Source organism: Astyanax mexicanus, chromosome 24 (genome assembly GCF_023375975.1).
Source record: "Astyanax mexicanus isolate ESR-SI-001 chromosome 24, AstMex3_surface, whole genome shotgun sequence".
In the NCBI taxonomy this organism is placed as follows: domain Eukaryota; kingdom Metazoa; phylum Chordata; class Actinopteri; order Characiformes; family Acestrorhamphidae; genus Astyanax; species Astyanax mexicanus.
In genome coordinates this window covers 2,483,851-2,505,342 of record NC_064431.1, presented here as the reverse complement: position 1 = coordinate 2,505,342, position 21,492 = coordinate 2,483,851, and the positions used below count along the sequence as shown (strand labels likewise).

The window sequence follows — 21,492 nt, the reverse complement described above, 5'->3', positions numbered from 1 at the left end:
ATATCAATGTTTTCTGAGAGAGCTGATTAAAATAGCAGATAAAAGAAGGATGTTTTAGCTGAAAAAAATATATAAAAAAACCACTGCCAAGCTCTGACAATGGAGGTTAGTTATGAAACTGCATAAACAATAATTAAGAGATGACGCTCGCAGATGATTGACAGACGCAACCACTGTTTTTCCGCCAGAATCTTCGCTGGAAATTTGTCAGACTGGTGAATAGTGACGGCTCTAAGTGCGGAACTCAGGCGCACCATAAATGCGATGTTGCTGTTTGCACTGGTTGGGATATAAGAGCGGGTTTGAGACTCTGGGAAGCTGAAAAGCTTCACATGAGTGCGTTTTTTTTTTTTTTTCACAGTGGGAGGTCTGTGCACTCTAATTAACTGGGGATTTATGATATGGGTCTATCTGAATCACAACAGCTCAAAGAGAAAAAGAAATGCTGCAGTCGTAGCGACTCGATGCAACGTGGCAAAAATAAAACCAAGGAATGGCTAAGAATAAGAATAACGCTCATTATTTTACCTAGTTTTCAAAGGTCTGCCGCCACCCACTCTCGTCTGTGGACAGCAGACGCAGAAATGCCTCCTTAATTGCCTTTTTAAATACCATACAAGAATACGAGTGGGAAAACATGCATTCAGTGGTGTGGTTTAAATTAATATTCATCACTCAGAGAGAGAAACTTCTATAGTAAAATGTGTTAAGTTATACTTATTATACAGAACCAGGCACATTATGTAACACTAGTAAGGAACATAGGAGCTAAGCTACATTAAGTAAACAAAACTGTAATCCTTTCAATGTCAAACGAGTGCTGGTTGTTAACCTACACAGATTTCTCTCCTGAAAACTGTTTATTTAGGTGAGTAAAGCACTTCCTTTTATTTACAGAAATCTTAGATTTCCAGATTAGCACTATGGCTGGGTGCAGCAGCATTAGCATTAGCAGCATTAACGTTAATGCCGGCCGACAGCGCTACACTGAGGAACGCCAGAGTGCTATTAGCTAGCGGTTCGTACTACGTAGCTTGTTTTATCACTATAATTGTGCAGACTACAGTTCTATATACTCACCTGTAAATAGTGAAAATGCTAGTGCTTAGCACGATCAGCGGCAAATGATGCTACAGCAGTGCTAGCCAGGGTTCGCAGCAGGCTACACTCTGATAATACTCACCTCTAAACTACGAAAAGCTAGCACGGTTAGTGGCTAATGCTAATACCAATCCTTATTGCTTCCCTCTGCTGAAAACAACTTTTATAGAGATGCAGACTTCATTTTCCAGCAGGACTTGGCACACTGCCCACACTGCTTTCCAAAAGTACCAATCATTCTTAAATAATATTAAAATTTTCTAAAACACTGATTTTTGGGTTTTCATTGGCTGTGAGCCATAATCAATAATCAACAAAAAAGAAATAAACGCTTAAAATAGAACATTCTGTGTTTAATACATCTTTATAATAACTGAGTTTCACATTTTGAACTGAATTGCTGAATTTAATGATATTCTAGCTGTTTGAGATGCAGTAGTAAATATAAACAGCACATACAGCAACAATATGTATGAACTGCTGTCAAATAATGCAAATTGCATATATGGATGAATATATTTATCCATTCATTCATTACAATATGACGCAAAATTAAGTTTATTGCACTTTATTTGCACAGCTCAAACAACCTAGATTATGCTTTCAACCGGTTTCTAGTTCATACAAATATTTTTTTTATTGCAAATATTTGTTTATGTTTTTTGGATACAATCCGGGTTAGCACCCGAACATCCCTTTCAGACAACTTCCACTTACAGCGTCCACAGTTAATCCTGTTGGATGTGGTTGGTTTTTCTTGGTGGTATGCTGACATTACCCTGGATACCGTGGCTCTTGATGCTGCATCACAAAGACTTGCTGTCTTGGTGACAGATGCTCCAGCAAGACGTGCACCAACAATTTGTCCTCTTTTGAACTCTGGTATGTCACCATAACATAATGTTATAGTGTGCATTGCAATATTTAGAGCAGAACTGTGCTCTTACCCTGCTAATTGAACCTTCACACTCTGCTCTTATTGGTGCAATAATGTGCAATTAATGAAGATTGAACACCAGGCTGCTCCAATTTAGACACGAAACCTAAAATCCCACACTAAAATGATGACAGGTGTTTCAGTTTCATTGTCCAACCCCTGTATAATATATATATATATATTGGTCTGGGTCCCATACAAGGTTAAATAATTTAAACTGTTTGAAGGAAGTAAAAGCCACTTTTTTCCCTGCTTTTTCCTGAGATATCCACCTTCCTCAGGAGGCCGCAGACCTTACTTCCCCCAGAAAAGCCTCATAAATTTCTCATTCTTTTAAAGCTGTTTGTTTCCATGATATCATGCACTGCGTTTGACCTGAAACGCCGTTCCCTGAGACCTGTTTAACCATTACAGCCTCAAGAGCTTCATAAGCAGAGTGTTCAATAATTCACACAGCTATTCACAGCTTTGGACAAAAGCGTCTGCCAAATGTAATGTAATGTAATGTAATGTAAGGTAATGTAATGCTATTCGGGAGCTGCTTTGTTTCAAACAGTGATCCAGACTGAAATATTCATCTTTACTGCAGTAACTATCAATATACTGTAGGCGACTTCAAAAAAAGCCAACAGTGTCCTAAAAGCAGCTGAAGAAAGTGAGTTTTTGGGTATCTAATGAAATTACTTTACCAAAAACATTTTAGAGCATGTACCATCTTTTCACTGTAAACCCTTACGCTGTTTGAACTCAACTGATTTAAGTCTGTTTTACATCAAATTGTATATTTCTAAACAATACTCAACTATTTTGAGTTAGTTGAACTTGGATTTATGGGCTCATATACTGTACTATTCAAACTGAGATCTTTTTTTAGTTGAACCAACTTAAACTAACTTTTAACGTTTAATCTGTTACCATTAACAGCTTCTTTTTCATTGGCTTCTGTCACAATCGATTTGCATACTGGGTGTGTCCAACAGTTTCTGACCAACACTCACCATCAGTGTGTAGTGACCCCCCCCCCCCCCCCCCCCCCCGGGCTACCTTACAAATAAATCAACTTCCCTTTTAGTTGTGATAACTTGATGTTTTAATTTATGCTTACTCAAGTTTTCATTTTCCAATTATTTAAAAAAATTGAGCAAACCGGCTGCCTTAAAAAATTAGGTAAACTCAACTTACAAGAATGCACCACCCGCTGACATCACGCACTCACCTGATCACGTGACACCTCACCTGCTTCCTCCAGGAAGTCCCGAATACTGATTACTGGCACTATAAAGGTGCACACCACACAAACACCCACACCGCGTATTGTAGGTTCTCCTCTTTACAAAGCGTTCTATATCTCTTGTCTTCAGTTTATCTTGTGTATGACCTTGCTTTTGTTTTCTCGATGCCGATTATTGCCTTTGCCTCTGATACTGGATTGTTTGTGTATTACCTGGACTGTGTTTTCACTAGTATCTGCACGTGTCTGCAATTCTGTACCAACAATGACAAAGTTAAATAAAAGTTATGCTGACTTAAGTTTTCTTTACTCATTACTTAACCGGTTTTCTAACTTTTTATATATTTTATATATTTCTTTTGTTTTTTTAGTCAGATTTTTATTCTTTTGTTCTTTTGTTTTTATTCAGATTATCAAACAAACTTTAATATTAGACCAATACAATCTTAGTAAATATTACAAGGAGTTTTTGAAAAAGATTATAAAGTCATTTTTAAAGCTTTGGGACTCCAGAGAACCACAATAAGAGCTATTATTCACTAATGGAGAAAACATGGAACAAAATTACTCCAAAAGGGCATGGACAACTCATCCAGGAGGTCACCAAAGAACCCAGAACAACCTATAAAGAACTGCAGGTCTCTCTCGCCCCAGTTAAGGTCAGTGTTAATGATTCAATAATACGAAAGAGTAATAAGTGGGTAAAAATGGAGAATGGGAGAATTCCAAGAAAAAAAACAACACTGGATCTAAATTTTTGCACTTTTTCACTTTTTGTCATGATTTGAATCTATCTGCCAGTTGTTCGTTTAATTGAATGTACATGTCATGATGAATGGTGGAGGGGAAATTGGTCCAAATAGTGTGGAAACTTTCATTTAACCTCTTCAGACCTTACCATTTCGTCTCATATGGAGACTAGTACTGCCTGTACTATCAAGTGGCCACATAATAACACAATTACTCTTAATTGCTTGGAAACAAGATGGTGGGAATCCAAGTCATAGGTTTCTACAGCCAGTCCAGCCAAGAACATGGACCAGCTAAAAAATCTCATGAAACTAGTTTATTTACTTACTGTGGAAAGCTACATTTTTTGTTTTTGGACTAAAATAAATCACTCTCTTCACATGAGACCGATTTTGTTTTCTAAAAATGACTTTCTGGCCAAAGATAAAGTTTAGTTTTTATACTTTTACTGCTAAATTCTACTAATCCCAAATATCTAGGATAAAATGCTGTTTCGGTAGACTGGTGTATTATTGGGATTTATCACAGTTTGAGCCAAATTTTAATAAATATATACTCGTGAAATTTCCACTGCAGGTCTGTGCTTGTGGGATCACCTGTGTAATCATCTCTATATGGATGCAATTAATTGACTAAGGCCTAATTTTTTTGGGGCTTGCCACCCTCCCTCCCAAGTCGTCACTGGAGACTCTCTTAACACATTGGTAACACTTTATGCTAATCCAGCATTTGGGACTCCACAAATGGCCTAATAAGCAATTACAAATCATCAGCGAATGAAGGCCAAGTCTGGCTTGTAGCGAGCGACCAATAATTAAAATGAAGGAGATATTCAGGCTATGCTGAGATGAAAGATCAATAAGGATTATGCTCAGTATTGTAATCAATACAATGCAAAGGTTGGATCTACAGCAATTTCCTGAATATCTGATGAAAGTCAGGTCAGATCAGAAGGGGTTTCTTCAGTGCTGTTTATTTTCAGTAGATCTGAAGAACTCTGCTGAAAGAATTAAGTTTAAGACCAGATTTTAAATTCAGTTTTAACTTGTTCAGATGGTCTGGCTTTAAACTATGATGGTCTTTGATGGTCCAGATGGTTGATAAGATGGTCATCCATTAACAGAACATGCCCTGTACTGGTTTTTACACTCAATTGCTTGGATTGTTGACCAGTTTTGTCTTATTGGATGGTTGAACAGTATTGTCATGTTGAATGGTTGAATTGGTACTCATGCTTCTGGCTAGCTTGGTGGTGGTAGTCATGCTGGTCATGGTTGTCAACCAAATGGGTTATGTTGCTCCAGTTGGTTGACTAGCTTGGTTGCAGTTGTCATATTGGTCAACTAGTTTGGTGATGTTGGTCATGCTGGTGGACCACATTGGTGATGTTGGTCATATTGGTTGACTTCCTTGGTCATGTTGGTCTCTTTGTTTGACCAGCTCATGATTGCTGATCATGCTGGAAGTCTAGGCTGGTCATGTTGGTTAATTAATCATAATCACAGTAAAATGTACAAATAATTGTGATATTAATCACCCAGCACTAATCCCCAGTCTAGCTCAGTCAGGATTTTTCATGTTTGATGACCAGCTAAACCATCAAACTCAAACAAGAACAAGCTCTGACTGCCCTACGCTGGTCAACAGCTAAACAAACTAGCTTGACCTGTTAAAATAGCCTGATATGACCACGTTGTTCTGTTTTATTTTACTATAAAAGCGCTTTCAAACAGTTCTGAAAAAGAAAATCCTGCACTGCTGTAGACCTAGTCTGCAGCCACACTAAGGTTTTAGTAGGCCATTTTAACATAAGTAGGCCATCTTCCCTTCAGCACTTGGGTGTTACAAGCCCACACATATCTTGTGGACATAATAATGTGGAACATCAGGTTTTACTGTCAAAGTGAATCTTTTCGATCTACAGAAACGAAGTTAAGAAGTCACGATTTGATGCAGGAGCAACGTACAAGTGAATTAATAAGGATGAATCATAATTATTGCATCACATATATCAGAAAGTCGTTTAAAATTTGACTTAAAGGAGCCTTACAGGGGAATGATTGTCTATAAATGGAAGGGGAACCGTGCTGTGGAGTGCCTGGAAGGTCTGCTGAAACCAGTGTCTTTGGGGCTTTAGTAAAGGATGTCCTTGGTTTAAGATTTAGATCACAGTGGAGAGAAAACAAGGAGACCATAACCTTCATCAGTAGGACATACAGCTCTGGTCTATGTTTGATTAAAATGAACATTGTTGTTTTATTCTATAAACTACCAACAAACTTTCCCTAAAATTCCAAATCAAAATATTGTCATTTAGAGCATTTATTTGCAGAAAATGAGAAATGTCTGAAATAGCAACAACAAAAAAAAAAAAAAAGACGCAGAGCTTTCAGACCTCAAATAATAAAGCAAAGAAAATAAGTTCATATTCATAAAGTAGTTTTAAGAGTTCAGAAATCAATATTTGGTGGAATAACCCTTTTTAATCACAGATTTCTTTTCCTGCATCTTGGCATCATGTTCTCCTCCACCAGTCTTACACACTGCTTTTGGATAACTTTATGCTGCTTTACTCCTGGTGCAAAAATTAATTCAAGCAGTTCAGTTTGGAGGTTTGATGGTAAAATCAAAGAAACTCATAATTTTTATAGAGTTATATTTAATAAAACACGCATCTGTGGCTGACATAGAGCTGATCAAGCCATTAAAAAGGTTAATTGTTTTGATTACGACTAAATCATTAATCTAGAGTGAGGTTAAGAACTAAATATTTGCTTTTAATACAGCAACAATATCACTGATTCATTTCTGTAGAGCTTGTTTATCTGAGAAGTATCTACAGAACCTTGAATCAGGAATTTGCTGTAGAGTAAACGTATCTGAGTGATGTAATTTCTTATTTATCTGTTATTGGCAAGTCCTTGCCTGTCCTTGTAATTGTCTGTGAGTGCTGAGTTAATATGACAATGAAACTGAAACACCTGGTTTTAGAGCACAATAATTGATTGTGGTGACGGACAGTTCTGGTGGAAACAGGAGAGTTGAGGTGCACATTGAATTCTGCGTGATTTGATCAGCCATGGTTTTATGTTTTTTGGATACAATCCGGGTTAGCACCCGAACATCCCTTTCAGACAGCTTCCTCTTACAGCGTCCACAGTTAATCCTGTTGGATGTGGTTGGTCCTTCTTGGTGGTTTGCTGACATTACCCTGGATACCGTGGCTCTTGATACATCACAAAGACTTGCTGTCTTGTTCACAGATGCTCCAGCAAGACGTGCACCAACAATTTGTCCTCTTTTGAACTCTGGTGTGTCTCCCATAATGTTGTGTGCATTGAAGTATTTTGAGCAGAACTGTGCTCTTACCCTGCTAATTGAACCTTCACACTCTTCATGCTCTTACTGGTGCAATTAATGTGCAATTAATGAAGATCGAACACCAGGCTGCTCCGATTTAGCCATGAAACCAAAAAATCCCACACTAAAATGATGATATATTTGGTTGTACTGTAGCTGTTGGCTACTTTGATATTGCATTGTTTCAAAGTGTCTGATCTTTAGTGTTTTCCCTTTAAAAGGTATAATAAAATATTTACTAAAATATAAGAGGTGTACTCTACACTTTTGTGAGACGCTGTAAAACTCGAATAAACAAAATGCAGATTCAAATACCGTACTCACGTTAGCTTTTAAGCTCTATACTCTGGATGCATAAAAGACGCAGTGGACCACTGAGCTGTTGTTCTATAGCTGTTCCTTGGCCGTGACACTCTTGGCATGCCGCTGCAGTACATTACAATAAACTCTTGGCACCGAATTAACCAGTTGCTACGAAGAAAAAAAGACAGGGTGGAGGTGGCGAGCTTCCAGCAGCTCCGACTTCCACGCTCCAGCTGATAAAAGCAGAAGGAGCTGCCAAAGCTCTGACGCGTACCTTAAAATCTGTTATTATGATTAATTACTTCTATATCATTTTGCAGTGAGGTGTCAGACCTTGGTCGTGAATAACACCTTAATCAGGTGTTGGAAAAGAGTTTAAACAGGTAATAGTAATTCAATTAGCGCACAGGAGAGATCTGCAATCTTCATCCTGCCTTGAGGACTAAGTTATGGTATATATAAAACATGTCAGTGGAGTCTACATCGTCGCTGTCCAATGGAAAATACACTTATCTCCAAAACAGCAAGTTTACAGGAGAGAGAAAAAACCTTGTAAACTTTCAATGGAAGTCAATGTAAAAAGAGTTTATTTTAAGGTCACTTTGAAGAGTTTCTATTGGTCCGTTCATCAATAAATTTGGGCACAATATAAGGGACGGTTCGTCTGTTCAAATTATGTAGTAAACTAAAAATCGACAAAAATGGAGATAAGTGTTTTTCATTGGACAGCAACGATATACTGTACAGTAGATGATTAGCTATGTATTAACTGCTGTATGTACGTTGCAGAGCTATCGATTTAGAACAAACAACAAACAAAAAGTTCTATAATGCAGAGTTACACAGTGTAGTCCTGTATCTGTTTCTCTGCATTCTTTATTATTTACAGCACTTGTAACAAAAAAAATAAGAGACCACTTAAAAATGATAAGTTTCTTTGATTTTACCAAATTGAAAACCTCTGGAATATAATCAAGAGGAAGATGGATGATCAAACAACAAGCCATCAAACCACCAAGCTGAACTGTTGGAATTTTTGCACCAGGAGTGAATAGCATAAAGTTATCCAAAAGCAGTGTGTAAGACTGGTGGAGGAGATCATGATGTCAAGATGCATGAAAAGAACTGTGATTAAAAACCATCAGGGTTATTACACCAAATATTGGTCTCTTTCTGAACTCTTAAAGGTAGATTTTTGGTGTGTTTCTATTTATTTTGGTAGTGGAAAACACAGGAGCTCCACTGACTGATTAAAACCCTGACAACAGTCAATCATCAGAGTCCATTCCTATAGGTGCTCCCAGCACACACACACACACACACACACTGCAGACACACTGCAGAGCACAAACCCGACTTTTAACTCAACAATAAACAGAATAAAGAGTAAAGTCAGAGACAAAAGCTCTGAAACTGTTGCTGCACAGCTGTGTAACAGCAACCAATCTCCATGTAATTTGGGTCTAAAACATCTCTAATTACACATTTGAAAGCATTACTGATTTCACACTATTAATGCACTTACCCTGATTCTCATTACTGTCACATATGATGCTTTTAAATCCTGTACACTCACCTAAACATAAGGGTCATTAAAAATAAACCAAAAATAACCACTTTTGGTTCTGTAATTCCATAATATTGGCATAACTTATTTTATAAACTAGGACTTCTCACAAACTGAGTATTTGAGTATTTGAACAAAAATGAAATAATCAGAAGTCTGGGAATTCCTATTTTCAATGGAGGTTGAACAACAGAGAGTCAATCGCAGAGGCAGAACCAATCAGAATCTCTATTGCACTGGTAGAGAGAAGAACAATGGATGCCAATATCAGTATCCAAATCAGAATTGTTTATTCACAAGAAGTAAAAGTAATTGAAAGCAAATGGTGTTGTTTTATCTGTAAACCAACATCTGGTTTTAGAAATATGAGAACAATGCCATAAACTGAATGAGTCCATGAATAATACATGGGTATCTTTTATATTTTTATGATTTTTGAAACTGTAAAAGATTAAAAAATAAGTATAATCTTGCTTTTTCTTATCTTTAGCTTCATGGCTTCTGGAAATCAGATCATCTTTCAACAGATTCTCAGAACAGGAGTGCCCAGACTTTGGCTTGCCTGTGTATGAAAGGAGTAGGATGCTGGAACAGGCAGTGCATCCCTAATTTCAGTTGTGAGGCTCGAGTGGGCGCCAGTGACAACTGAGCTAGTGAAGAAAAGCTTCACAAAGTGTCCTCGTGCCTTATGCTGCTGTGGGTTAGCACGGCAGCTGATCGCCTCTACAGCTAATAAAAGCATGAAGAAGAAGAGTATTGGGCTGTTATTGGTTTTCTGTTTTTTTTTTTTGTTTGTTAATTTTGGGATTTGGAAATAAGTTTTAAGTGAGAAGAAAAAAAGGAATTAAAGGAAAAATACAAGAATTAATTAAATCGATAGATGAAGATATAGAGAGAAACTGATATCTAACAGATAGTTATCATATGGGTTTTAAAATATCTATATTTTGTATGCATATACAGTATATACAATCTCAGCATCAACGTTTTACAACTCATCCGTTGTAAAAAAAAAAAAAAAAGAAAAAAGAGCCGATGGGTTGGTTCTCTGACCCAAACCGAATGGAATTCTTTAAAAAACAAAAGAAAAGGGAAAAAGATGCATTTTTGATTCAGGGTGGAGGCGTTGTTTCATAATCCACCTGTTTTCCAACAAACCCCGCCTTCCTGCGTTACGTTTGGTCAGGAGTTCTTGAGACCGCGCTTGAGTAGAGAAATTTGACCAATCCCAGAGCAAGCGGTTGAACGTCCCCAGCCTATCCCATCTCTGGAGGGCGGGGTTTTTACCAATACAGGTGCGAAAAAAAATAGCACCGGGCTGAGAGAGAGAGAGAGAGACCGTCATTCCTACAACTCGAGCTCCGGAGAAGACGCTCCTGTTATCTTCTGCTCGCTGTTTCAATTTTCGCTCGCTTTTGTTGGAATTTCTTATTTATTTTCTTTGTTTTAATATTTTTTTTATTGGAGGCGCATCTCATCTCATCTCACGGACGTCGAGCATCGCTTTTTTTTGTTCTTCTTCTTCCTGACTCGGATGGAGCGCATGGTTCACGGTTCACCTGATGATGAAGTTAGTCGGCGAAAGAAGGAGATAAACAAGAAAAATAATACAGAATGTCTGAGATGATGAGATTTCTGTTGGTTCCCATCGTTTTGCGTCGGATGTCTATGTGTGTTGCAGCGAACTTACGACGGTACAAATTAACAGGCTCTGAAATAATAAAAGTTGAATTTGCCTGATTTATCGGATTGCGCAGTTTCTTTCCAACTCAGTTTCGAGGCGGCTGATCGGCGTTTGGAAATTTGGAGCGTTGCAGTTTTCCAGTGGAATACTGAGTTACTTTTTTTTTTTTTTTTTTTTTTTTTTAGAGAGAAAAACGGCTATTTTTTGGCTGTTTTTTGACAGCATGTTGGTGTTTTTTGGATAGTTAACGTTTTCCGAAAATACTGTGATCTTATTTTCTTTTCTTTCGTCTGTTTTTTTTTAAAGGAAAAAAGGGTGAAAAAATCCGCTATGCGAGCAACAAGCGAACGATACGCAGCTATGCCGCTTTTGGCCGCTCGCTCGTGCATTCCCAGTAACGACTAACTAAAACGTTTTTTTTTTTGACGTTTTCTTTTTTGATTTTCCTTAAATATTTCCTTAACCCCCAATTTTCCTTACCAAAATGCCTCTCGGCTTCATTCAGACCTCTCTCAACTTATTTCACCCAAAAGTGTGAACGGAATTTCACCCGTTTTTTATTATTTTATTCTCTCCTCCATTCGTCGACTGGTGGGTGGCGCGGGTAAGACCATCATGGCACGGCGCGCGCTCTCCCCACGGTCGCCGGTGTGCCCCCGCGCCTTCCCGTGGAGGCTCCTTTGGATGCTGGAGGTGCTGCTGGCCGCCGCCGCGGCGCAGGAGACCTACGCGCCGCACTCGATCCGGATCGAGGGCGACGTGACGCTGGGCGGCCTCTTCCCCGTGCACGCGCGGGGCGTCGCGGGCGAGCCGTGCGGCGACGTGAAGAAGGAGAACGGCATTCACCGGCTCGAGGCCATGCTCTACGCGCTCGACCAGATCAACGGCGACGAAGAGCTGCTGCCCAACATCACGCTGGGCGCGCGCGTGCTCGACACGTGCTCGCGCGACACGCACGCGCTGGAGCAGTCGCTCACCTTCGTGCAGGCCCTCATCCAGAAGGACACGTCGGACGTGCGCTGCACCAACGGCGAGCCGCCCGTCTTCGTCAAGCCCGAGAAGGTGGTGGGGGTCATCGGGGCCTCGGCCAGCTCCGTGTCCATCATGGTGGCCAACATTCTGCGCCTCTTCCAGGTGAGACAGCGCGCGCGAGAGTGAGACGACAGGTGCTGTTGGGGGAGGAGAGCACGTGGGAAGTGTTGTGGGGCAGTGTGATGGGTCATATGCGTCATCATCAGGTAGTGCATGAGTGCATAAGTATGTGTTTGGTAATATTGGATAGTGTGTGTTTAAGATGCAGTTATGATGTACAGTAGTGAAAACTGGTGTTGGGCATTTATTATTGGACATATGCTGGGTGTTGGTTGACTGTTTTTGGTCATGTGGCAGTATGGTAGGTTATACTGGAGACAGTGTTAGGAAATATAGGGCAATGTTACAGAAAAGAGTGTGTTGGGTATATTGGGAGCATGTGTTTGTGTAGCTGCAACATCAGCAGCTGTGTTGGTAATTATGATGTACAGTAGTGGACAGTGTTAGGTATTATAGGACACACAGGTGTGGAAATGAAAACATGTGTTAGGTATTATGGGACAGTGTGTTTAAGATGTAGCTATGATGTACAGTAATAAAAAAAATGTTTGGGGTATTTATTATTGGACATATGCTGGGTGCTGGTTGATGAATGTGTTTGGTCATGTGTCAGTATGGTAGGTTATACTGGACAGTGTTAGAAAATATGGGACACTGCTACAGAAAAGGGTATTATGGGACATCATGTTCAGGTGTGTTGGGTATATTGGGAGCGTGTGTTTGGGTAGATGCAACAGTGTGTTAGTAACTATTACATACAGTAGTGGACAGTGTAAGATATTATAGGCCACACAGCTATATAAATGAAAACTGGTGTTTGGTACTTATTATTGGACATATGCTGGGTGTTGGTTGATTACTGTGTTGGGTCATGTGCCAGTATGTGGAAAAATGAGACAACTCTACAAAAAGGGACACTTTTCAGATATTAGGGTATTATGGAACATGTTTATGTTTATTACAGTAGTATGGGCCAGTGTGTTGGGTTAAAACACATTGTGTTTGGTAAAATGAGACATTCTGATGAGTTGCTGTCTTGTAGCAATGGTGAAATGGGCCCTGGATTGTAGAGCAGCGTGAATTAGCCTTCACTCTTGCTCGTCCAACACCCAACACAAACCAGCAGCATTGCATCACTCGGATGTGTAGAGCATTTCACAGCTGCTGGGCTGAGAGACAGCTGCATATATTGCACACATGATGGTCAAGCCAGTAGATTTTTGACAAGCTTTGTATTGCTGTGTTTAAGCATCCAAGCAAGTTTTTTGGACAGCTCCTTCCCCACTTACCCATAACCAGTAGTGCTGAAAGAACAGCTTGTGTCGTCCAATAGAAGTGCTGAAAGAACAGCTCCTTATACACAATAAAACGTTGCATTTGTTGCATTTGACAGTGTATTGGACATTGTTTGGCATCACGTGTTGGGTAATAGGCACACTGCTGTTATATTGCTTGTACTACAGGTGTTATGGACTTACCGGTTTGACTATATGTGTTGACAAGTGTTGACTATGTTTCAGAACATAATAATAGTAAAATGGGATCCTGTGTTGGGTATTATCATGGAATAGTGTGTTCTGACTGCTAAATTATTATTGTTATTATTGTTATTAGTATCTATGTACTGTGGGTTGGGGACATTACTGTATGTGTTAAGTAATAGAAAACAGTGAGTTAGTGGGAAGATGCAACAACATGTTGATAATTTAGTCATGTTTTGATCAAAAGTGATGCTATATTTGTTAGTGTTGGGCAGTGTTAGATAATGTTGGGCACAGTGGGTTGGGTAATAGGACTCACTGAGTTGACAGGGTGTAATGGAGACTGGGTATGTGGGGTATTAAGATGAGTTTGTTGCATGAATATGGTGGTAGTGATATTGAACACTGTTGAATGGTGAATTGGAGCAGGTGTTGGGTACTCATTTTTTCTCACAGCAGAGCAGTGCAGCAGCAACAGCCTTAAATGCATTTATTAGTGCGGAAAGAACAGCTCATCTTCTTCAAATTGTAGTGCTAAAAGACCAGCTCTCAACCCCCAACAGTATTGAAAGAAGAGCCCATTATTCCCACATTACAGCGCTAAAAGAACAGCTCTCAATCCAAAACAGTGTTGCTGAAATATCAGCTTCTCTCTTCTTGCACAGTAGTGTTGAGAACAGCCCATGTTTTTCACACAGTGGCGCTGAAGGAACAGCCCATTTCCCCCACACTGTATCACTGAAGGAACAGCTCTCAATCCCCAACACTAGTGCGCAAAGATCAGCTTTTCCCCCCTGCACAGTAGTGCTCAGGGAACAGCCTATTATCATTCCACAGTCGTGTTGCTTGGATAGTTCCTTTACGCACAACACTGAATGAATTGGTCCTTTTCCTTTACTAAAGTGCTGCATAAGGAACAGCCCATTTTACACTGTAGTGCTTAAACATCAAATTCTTCCTTCCTGCACAGTAGTGCCGTAGGAAGAGCCATTTACCCCATACATTAGTGCTGAAAGAAGAGCCCATTTCCCCCATACTGTATCACTGAGAGAACAGCCCCATTTCCCCACACTGTAGCACTGAAAGAATAGTCCATTTCCCATACACTTTTGCACTGAAAGAACAGCCCATTTCCCCCCACATTGTAGCACCAAAGAACAGCCCATTTTTCGCACACTGTAGCACTGAAGGAACAGCTCTCAATCCCCAACACTGGTGCCCAAAGATCTGCCTTTCTCTCTGCACAGTAGGGCTGAAGGAACAGCCTATTATCATCCCACAGTAGTGCTGAAAGAACAGTTTCTTCCTCCACAACAATGATTCTTAATAAACAGGTAATTTCCCTTCACTGTAATTCTGAAAGAAAAGCCCATTTTCCCCACACTGTAGCACTGAAGGAACAGCTCTCAATCCCCAGCAGTGGTGCCGAAAGATCAGCTTCCTCCTGCACAGTAGTGCTAAAGGAACAGCCTTCCACCACAACAACGATACTGAATGGACAGGTCCTTTATCCACACTGTAGTGCAGAAAGAACAGCCCATTTTCCCCACCCTGTAGCACTGAAGGAACAGCTCTCAATCCCCAACAGTGGTGCTGAAAGAACAGCTCCCTTTCTTTTGCACGTACCCCTTCTTGCCTGTGGTGCTGAAAGAACAGCTCCCTTTCCCCTCTGCGGTACAGCAAAAAACAAGGCTCTTATTCTGTCTCTCGCTGTGGTGCTGAAAGAACAGCTCCTTTTCACTCGTTCGGTCCTGTTCTCACATGGCATGCGCTCGCTCGCGCTCGTGCAAACACCGTCGTGCTTTTCCTTTTTTTTTTTCTTTTTTTTTGGCCAAAGCTCTCCAAGCCTGCTTGCATTTCGCCCACACCGACACGTACGAAGCAAGTGTGAATGAGTTACAGGGCCGGCTTTACCAGTTCATGTTGCTGTGAGTGTGTGTGTATAGTGTGTGTGACTGTGTAGTGTGTATGTGAGTTGGTATATATGTGAGTGTGTGCGTGTATTGCAGTTGGAAGTGCAATGTGCTGCAAAGGCTCTGGTGTGAACATAGATCTAAGGCAAGCTTGAGAAATACATTGATTTTGTGTTTTTCAGTTTAAAGAAGAAAAAAAGGAGGGAGTAGTGCAAGTATGCACTGTAAAATCATACAGTAAATAACTGTTTATAGATGTTTGGTCATGCATCTAAAGCTCTATGCGGGCGGGATTAGTTTCTCAGGTGGACGTCTGTGTAAAATAATTCACACTTCTACTCTTTAAAACGATAAAACTCTTGCATCCCGACCAGTGAGTTTTTAGGCTTTCTCGGTTAAATGACATCAGTAGTTCAGTAGCTCCTCCATTTCCACTCGCTGTTGTGTTTATACATGGATCTTCATGGAAACAGAGCACCTCCCAAAGTGTAATTACGGTGCACGACAGTAGACAAATAGCATTTTATTAAACGTGAGGTGACGAAACTGTGCATCCAAACTGGACTAAAATAATCAGTAAATAATTTAGCCCCATAAAAGAGAAAAAAAAAATGCTGCCTTGTTGAATACACAGGGGTTGGACAATGAAACTGAAACACCTGTCATCATTTTAGTGTGGGATTTTAGGTTTCATGGCTAAATTGGAGCAGCCTGGTGGCCAATCTTCATTAATTGCACATTGCACCAGTAAGAGCAGTAAGAGTGTGAAGGTTCAATTAGCAGGGTAAGAGCACAGTTCTGCTCTAAATATTGCAATGCACACAACATTATGGGAGACATACCAGAGTTCAAAAGAGGACAAATTGTTGGTGCACGTCTTGCTGGATCATCTGTGACCAAGACAGCAAGTCTTTGTGATGCATCAAGAGCCACGGTATCCAGGGTAATGTCAGCAAACCACCAAGAAGGACGAACCACATCCAACAGGATTAACTGTGGACGCTGTAAGAGGAAGCTGTCTGAAAGGGATGTTCGGGTGCTAACCCGGATTGTATCCAAAAAACATAAAACCACGGCTGATCAAATCACGCAGAATTCAATGTGCACCTCAGGTGTTTTAGTTTCGTTTTCCAATCCCTGTATATATGAGTGTTTAAGCACTATTGTACATAGTAGTTCTTTAAATGTGCACAGTAATAAATGCAACCGTTCCCGTAGTTTTTGTTCTAGCTTTGTTGGGGCTGATACCACGAATAAAACGCTAACTCCCCTATCTGCTTCCCTGTAATAGTGTGAGTGGATTATCCAGCTTTATCCATGCTCCACATTAGAGATAAATATAGCTAATGATGTCCCACTGGTCCAGTCCAATGCTGGGATGTTCAGAGATGTTTCTTTTGCACAGTCATTTTTCAGTGAACTCTCTCTCTATCTCTCTCTCTCTCTCTCTTCTTACCTAAAGGCTTTAAAAAACACCTTCACAAGTTCTGAGATTTATTTCAGGCTAAAACATGGGCACTCTTTAGCTGCAGGTACTTTCCTGTGATCTGTGATTCCATTAAAATCTCTAAATCTGGATTTAACCAAGGCAGCATCTCATTCACACTCAGCATCTGTGAGACATTTAGACTCCAGATAAGTGCAGATAATTAACAGCGGATGTTGGCTCTTTTGTTTTTTTGTGCATTGATCCCAGTAAATCTGTAAATCTAATCATAAGAAAACCCTAGTAGTGCTATTTTAATCAAACATTTACCTCAGTAGAACTAATATAATCATAGATTTACCCTAGAATTGCTAATCTATTAAGAACTTTACCTCAGAAGAGTAACTCTTACCATGTATTTACCTCAGTAGAGCGACCCTCATCATGCATTTGCTTTAGTAGATCTATTCTTATCATACATTTACCTCAGTAGAGTAATTATAATCATGAATTGACCCAAGTAGGGTTGTTCTTATCGTGAATATACCTCAGTCCATTCCAATGCTGGGATGTTCAGAGATGTTTCTTTTGCTCAATCATTTATTTAGTGAATTCTCTCTCTCTCTCTCTCTCTCTCTCTCTCTCTCTCTTCTTACCTAAAGGCTTTAAAAAACACCTTCACAAGTTCTGAGATTTATTTCAGGCTAAAACATGGGCACTCTTTAGCTGCAGGTACTTTCCTGTGATCTGTGATTCCATTAAAATCTCTAAATCTGGATTTAACCAAGGCAGCATCTCATTCACACTCAGCACTTGTGAGATATTTAGACTCCAGATAGTGCAGATAATTAACAGCGGATTTTGGCTCTTTTGTTTTTTGTGAAGTGCATTAGTGATGTTGGAAGCTCCTTTTTTCACCTATTTTAAATGAACAGTTTTTGACTGTAATGAAATCTGATTGAATTTACCCCTTTTGACACTTTTTCACCACTGAATAAATAAAAAAAAGATAGCGTTTACAATAAAAAAGCATATTTAACAAAACACAATAGAGTAAATGTACCTCATTGGAGTGGTAGAGCTATTCTGATCATACATTTATTGCAGTAGAGCTGTTCTAATTATAAAATTACCTCAGTAGTGCTTCCCTCATCAAAAATGTATGTTAATATAGCCATTTTAATCATAAATTGATCCTAGTAAATCTGTCCTAAGTAAGTCATAAGATTACCCTAGTAGTGCTATTCTAATCATACATTGCCTCAGTAGAGTGATTGTCATCATAGATTTACCCTAGTATTGCTATTCTAATAAGAACTTTACCTCAGAAGAGTAATTCTAACCATGTATTTACCTCAGTAAAGCTATCCTTTCTTAATTCTCAAATATAAATATAAATCCTAAATATACCTCAGTATGTCCACTCTAATCATGAATTTACCCTAGTCGAGTTATTCTAATCAGACATTTACCTCAGTAGATATATTATAATCATATATTTTCTAAACATATCTTAGTAGATCTTTTCTAATCAGAACTTCACCTCGGTTGAGCAATTCAAATAATACATCTACCTCGGTAGAGCTATCTTAATCAGAACTTTACCTAAATAGAGCTATTCTAATCAGAACTGTACCTCTATAGAACTATTCTTATCATACATTAGAGCTATTCTGATTATACACTTACCTCAGTAGAGCTATTCTTATTATACATATAACTCAGCAATGCAAAACAAGTTAGATATAGAGTATTCTTCAAACATAGAGAAATGAGGCTAGTCTTTATTCAGTCACATATAGTAAATGCTTTTTTTTGTTGCTATTTTTGGATGCATATTTTTGGTTGCCAAATATTGACCTGATCTTGGTTTTGTTGGTTTCCTATTGGCGTTTTTTTTTTTGAGACTCAACGCAAAGCCTGAATGAATTAGACAGTCATGTATCAGAGTATTGGCAGCAGATGCGTGTTGTTGTGGCTTGTTATGACTGTTGTGCGGTGAGATATTGAGGTATTGATTTAGCAGTGAAACCTATATCCATGCGGCTGCTTCAGTGTGCTGCTGTACAGAGCGAGAGGATATACAGAAACAGATGTTTGTTACACGCGACTGCAGACAAGCGATCAGTCAAGCGAAACGCTGCTAAGTGTATCATCAAAAGAGAAACAGACAAGGAGACGACCCAAACCAGCCGGCCTGCTTTTTACAATGTAGATTACAATCCTATAAGATCCTATAAGATATTATTACATGTCTGATTAAGATAATTGTTTTTATGTCTGATTAACTCTTGACTCGTGTTGTAAAAACGCTCTTTGTGACTCTCTGGCTCTTTGTTGGTTTGGAAAGTTACTCAATTCCATCATGCATCAAGTTTTTTACTCTCAGTTCTCACTCAAACTGGGTTGTTTACGAGCATCTGGGCTGCTATATTTTTAGCAGAGTCTCTCTCTCTCTCTTTGGTTCGGCAGCTCCTGTGTGGTTTGTGGTTTTATTTCGGAGGCTTTGGGAGTTGATGGCAGGGAATGTGAGAAAGAACATGTTTGACACAATTTGTGAGGCATAACCCCCATTTCCACTTCACCCCTAGAACTTTCTGTAGACCACACCCAGAGAGAGGTGGATATTTAGCATTTAGCATTTTGACCGAGGAGTTGGGATTATAAAGATTATTATATATTATATAGTTTTGGTGCAAGTATATACATTGACTGGTGTTGCTGCTGCAGTTGGTCTGCAGGTTTAGGTTCAGCAACAGTATGTGCTGAAAGAATGAGGTCAGCTGACCACCGGAATATGATGAGTATCGTCACTGTCCAATGAAAAACACTTATCTCCAAAACGGCAACTTTACAGGAGAGACAAAAAAAACCTTTCAACTGTCAATGGAAGTCAATGTAAAAAAGAGTTTATTTTAGGTCATTTTGAAGAGTTTCTATTGGTCCGTTCATCAACATTTTTTTAGCTCAGTGTAAGGACCGTTTGTCTGTTCAAATTATGTAGTAAACTAAAAATCGACAAAAATGGAGATAAGTGTTTTTCATTGGACAGCGACGATATAGACCAGGTCATTCCATCAATGATTTTTTTTTTCATTAAAATACCTCAATAGTGCTATTCTTATAAGAAATTCACCTTAGCAGAGTTATCCTCATCATACATTTACTTCAGAAGATCTATTCTAATCATAAATATACCTCAGTAGAGCTAATCTAATCAGAACGTTACCTCAGTAGATCTATTCTTATTATGAAGGTACCTCAGTAGAACTATTTTAATTAGACTTTTACCTCATTAGAGCTCATCTTATCATATATTTACCTCAGTAAAGCTATCCTTACCATAAATATATCTCAGTAGAGCTTATCTTATCATACATTTACCTCAGTAAAACTATCCTTATCAAACATTTACCTCAGTAGATCTATTCTAATAAACATTTTACCTCAGTAGAGCTATCCTCTTCATACATTTACCTCAGTAGATCTATTCAAATCATGAATATACCTCAGCAGATCTAATTTAATCAGAAGCTTTCATCAGTAAACTGTAGCTATTCTTTTTATACATCTCAGTACAACTATTTTAATTAAAACTTTACCTCAGTAGAGCTATTGTAATCAGACCTTTACCTCGGTAGATCTGTTTTAATCATAAATATACCACAGTAGACCTAATCTAATAAAGATTTTACCTCAGTAGAGCTATCCTCATCATACATGTACCTCAGAAGAACTGTTTTAGTAGATCTATTCTAATCATAAATACACCTCAGTAGAGCTATTCTAATAAAAAAATACCTCAACAGAGCTATCCTCATCATACATTTAACTCAGTAGAGCTATCCTCATCATACATTTACCTCAGTAGAGCTATCCTCATCATACATTTACCTCAGAAGATCTGTTCTAATCAGAACTTTACCATACATAAATAGATAGATAGTTTTATATAAATAGTTATAGTAAAGTTGGTATAGTATAGGATAGTATAGTATAGTTTTAGATAAATAGATAGATAGTTTTGCTTTGCACTGGGCCTTAGTGGCACAAACAGCGGAGGATATTGGACACAAATCTTCTCAAATGTTCTCTTTCTCTGTTTTAAAATAAAAATGAATCCTATCTTAATGAATTAGTTCTTATTTGCATCTCATTGTGTGAGTTTTTTATCCATTATGGATAAATGGTTGAAAACTGGCTTGAACACAACAAAAGGTCCTGAGGCAATTCTAGCCAATCAATCACTTTCATTCAAAGCCTATATTGATTGTTGTGATTGAGTGTTTGTTTTAGGGGTTTAGGTAAAAGATCAATTTAATTTACATGTGGCCCAAACCTTTTATATCATATTAAAATATATTATTATCATGCTAATTTTTCAGTTTCTTAAATGCAGCATGGTTGACGGCAGCCATCAGAATCTTTGATTCACTCAAAGCTTCGAGCTTCTTTCCAATCTCAACAATCTGCTCAAGATAAGCATCTCCAGCACTCCTTCTATACGCCCCAGCCCAGTTCTGTTCAAACAGATGCTGCTCTTTCTTTATTGATTTCACATAAAATGCATCGATATCTCGCCACAGCTACGATGACGGCCTGCGAGACCTCAAATGAACCGGGGTCCAGGTTATCACGCTTCTCCGA

General features: G+C 38.9%; 2 protein-coding genes across 4 annotated transcripts in view; both read left to right on the top strand.

Moving 5' to 3' along the window:
* The window catches only part of LOC103030667 (E3 ubiquitin-protein ligase RNF123), a 587,096-nt gene that overhangs the window by 477,950 nt on the left and 87,654 nt on the right, over positions 1 to 21,492 (top strand). The gene's annotated exons all lie outside the window — the stretch shown is intronic.
* The window catches only part of LOC103031622 (metabotropic glutamate receptor 7), a 285,237-nt gene continuing 274,319 nt past the window's right edge, over positions 10,575 to 21,492 (top strand). For all 3 annotated transcript variants that reach the window (XM_022682217.2, XM_022682219.2, XM_015606383.3), the window contains exon 1: positions 10,575 to 12,067. In XM_022682217.2, coding sequence (XP_022537938.2) covers positions 11,549 to 12,067 — 519 coding nt within the window. In that variant the 5' untranslated portion in view covers positions 10,575 to 11,548. The remainder of the gene's footprint in view (positions 12,068 to 21,492) is intronic.